The sequence below is a fragment of the Hipposideros armiger genome, unplaced genomic scaffold, assembly GCF_001890085.2.
Source record: "Hipposideros armiger isolate ML-2016 unplaced genomic scaffold, ASM189008v1 scaffold_82, whole genome shotgun sequence".
Classification (NCBI taxonomy): domain Eukaryota; kingdom Metazoa; phylum Chordata; class Mammalia; order Chiroptera; family Hipposideridae; genus Hipposideros; species Hipposideros armiger.
In genome coordinates, this window is record NW_017731432.1 from 258,019 (window position 1) to 261,437 (window position 3,419).

General features: G+C 44.9%; 1 protein-coding gene across 1 annotated transcript in view; it reads left to right on the plus strand.

The window, feature by feature from the left end:
* The window catches only part of LOC109383343 (60S ribosomal protein L10-like), a 17,015-nt gene extending 14,361 nt beyond the window's left edge, over positions 1-2,654 (plus strand). The window contains exons 3-6 of the mRNA XM_019643685.1: positions 574-589; positions 894-1,064; positions 1,297-1,378; positions 2,585-2,654. Coding sequence (XP_019499230.1) covers positions 574-589; positions 894-1,064; positions 1,297-1,378; positions 2,585-2,654 — 339 coding nt within the window. The remainder of the gene's footprint in view (positions 1-573; positions 590-893; positions 1,065-1,296; positions 1,379-2,584) is intronic.
* Positions 2,655-3,419: the final 765 nt, after the last annotated feature.

The window sequence follows — 3,419 nt, forward strand, 5'->3', positions numbered from 1 at the left end:
CAATTAAAACAAGCCATTCTAGCCAGATAACAACCCCTCTATGTAGGTCATATCAGAGCTCACTCTGACCTTCCAGGTCCCCTGTCTGCAGGCAATGCTGCCACACAGTTACCGGTTTCCTCTGTTCAAGCTTTCTTTGCTACACCACTAGATCCAATACAAAGGGCCACACATTCTCACAGTCTCCATCATCAAAATGCACAGTCACTTAGACACCAGTTCAAGATTACTCGGGAACAGGCTAGACAAATAGTCAAGCAGTGCGCCAACTGTACTAGCCTGCTTCCTGAGCCATATTTGGGGGTAAATCCCTGAGGTTTACTTCCAAATCACATTTGGCAGATGGATGTCACCTACATCCCTAGTTTCAAAAGTACTCCCTATGTCCACACCATCATTGACACCAAGTCAGGTTTTCTGTTCACTATGGCATGAGCTGGAGAAGCTACAAAACACATCATCAGTCACTGCTTCCAGGCATTTGCCATAATGGGCATCCCAAAGGTCATTAAAACTGATAATGGTCCTGGTTATACCAGCAAAGCTTTTCAAAATTTTTGCCTCACATTTCAGATTCACCACCTCACAGGTATCCCTGATAATCCACAAGATCAAGGAATTCTTAAACGTGCCCATCGATCCCTCAAAAATCAATTAATAAAACAAAAAGGGGGAGTACACGGGCACTCAGTACACAACCAATTGAACCATGCACTGTTTACTTTAAATTTTTTGCGAACGGATGCTCAAGGCCAATCCGCAGTGGACCGTCTCTGGAATCCTAGTCCTGCTGCAGAAGCCCTTGTTCGCTGGAAGGACCCCCTAACAGGTGTTTGGCAAGGACCAGATCCAGTCCTCTTATGGGGAAGAGGGCATGTTTGTGTTTTCCCTAGGGACGAAGATAGTCCTCGGTGGCTTCGAGCGCGCCCTGTCAAGCAACATCATGGGGGCGGAAACGGAAAGCTACCAGTGGAAGAAGGAGAGAAAGAGATCGATTCAACCCTGGGAGCAGCTTGGCCCCAAAAAAACTTCTGATAGCATTACTGGTAATATTGTCTGGGCAGGTAAGTATGACCCGAGGGGACACTTATTGGACATACTATCCCAACCCTCCAACACTCATTCCCATTACCTGGAAGGACAGGGCAATCATGGTCTTGGTAAATCATTCTACTCCCATTAAAAGACAAGTTAGGAATATTTTACCCCAGCGCACAGTCTTTAATTATACTGGCCTGACCCATAACTCTCCACTGTGTGCCTTTGAGGAGCCCTTAATGGGGTGTCTCCCTTTAGGACAGGAGTTTAAAACAGACAGTAAAGTAAATTCCACCTTTTATACACGGTACACTTCTGTTGGGGTACAGATGTACTACAAGTACCACAATGTACTGTTCTTTGTAGGGCCAAAATGGGGTCATGTTAACAACACCCAAGAGACCCCGCCAATTCCTCCATGCTTCGGAGACGCTACTCCACAACAAGGTAGAATTCTATGGTTTGACTGTGCTCGTTGTCTACCAACTCACTTTCAGATATTCAATATTACTGCCTATGTCTATGACTGGTCTCACAACTACATAGCAAATGCAAAAGGCCTAGCTCCAGGGATGTTCAGTGCCCCTGTCCTTATCTCGGACTCTCATATTATTCAGAGAGAAATTTGGAGACTATGGGCGGCCTCAGATTATATAAATCACACCAGGTTCTCCTCAGCATTTGACCCAGGTCGTTCTTACTCAGTCACTGTTTGTGTCCAGGCCCCTGAGGTCATTCTGGTAGGAAACTTACAAATTAGCACAGTTCAATCCATATACAATATATCTTGTCAGAATTGCTATCTAATCAATTGTATTGATCCACAAGGCAAAGGGCGAAGTATTCTAGTCCTTTGCCAACCTCCATATGTTGTACTTCCCACCATCGAGCCACTGGTATGATAATCTAGGGATCCAAACCCTCACGGAGATGAAAGATGGTTTAAGTAGGGAATGGCGGGCAGTCAGTCTTATCATAGCCGGCCTTGCTGCAATTATTTCCCTTATTGCTACTGCAATTACAGACACTGTATCCCTATCTAATTCTATCAAAACAGCAGATTATGTTGAACAGCTTGCAGCTAATGCTACTGTTGCCTTTCATAGTCAAGAAAAAATAGATGTAAAGCTTGAGTTAAGAGTTAATGCTTTGGAAGAAACTGTTGTACAGATAGGCAAGGAGGTCGAGGCCATATGCCTCCAACTCACCCTCCAATGTCATGATAAATATCAAAGGGTGTGTGTAACCCACTATCGGATCAATGACACACTGAGATTGGAAAAGCATTGGCAATCACCTTCAGGGTATTTGGAATAGTTCAGACTTCAGCTTTGATTTGGACCAACTCCCCAAAACAATTCTTGCTATGCAGGATAGCAAGCTGGAAATTATTGATCTATCAGATTTGGCTAACAAAAATATTACCACGTTCAAGGGGTTTAAACCAGTCACCATCATCTAGATTATCGCCTGGACTCTATTAGGAATTGTAGTTTTCGTGCTGTTATTACCAGGTTTAATTTTGGTTTGTTGGGTACTCCTTAAGGCCCGTCTACGAGCAGCTGACACAAGAGCTCATTGCCAACAACTGTACAGAAATGTCAGGGAGGAAATAGGCCCGCCAGTGCCGCGGCGCAGCCCGCCATGTAACCCACAACGTAACCTGGGACACCGGCAAGAAAATCCCCGACTTTAAGCCTTTCTTCTTCCATAGTTACTATCTGTACACCTCTCTTAAATTTTGCCTTTCAAACCTACTGTTTATACACCTCCCATTAACACTTTTCATTGCTAAAACTACTTACAACCTCCCAAGACTACTCCAAGCCACTTACTCTCCTTCAACTCACTTCCTTGATCATATCTACCATCGTAGTCCTTTTCCCAGTAATCGTCTGCTTAATTTCAGTCAACATTTTATTCATCAAAACCTGTTTGCAGTCATGAGGACTGAGGAGATATCATGGTGCCAAAATCAGTCCCAGACCCCTGATTGTATATTTTGGCCAGTCAACCAAAAGCTTCCTAGAGAGCTCGTCCTAGTAATCACGGACACTAATCAGCTGCGGGGGACGGCGAGCCCCATCTGGAGAGGTAAAGGAGAGGTTAGTGCAAGACCCACTCTCTGGCTGCATCCTTAGCAAGGCTGGCACAGCACCTCTGCATACGGGAGAGGTCTCCGTCACCCGCAGGTAGTAACACATTGGGGACCATTTTTCCAAATTTAGGGCTCTTTTAACTAATAAATAAAAAAGAGGGAGTTGTTGGGAGCCGTTTGAGAGTAGTGAGACTGCCTGCTGAGAAAGCTGCAGGCCTCTGTGTTCTGTATGAAAACTACAGAACTCCATGATGGGTGAACAGCAGAAAGGGAACTGCTGGAG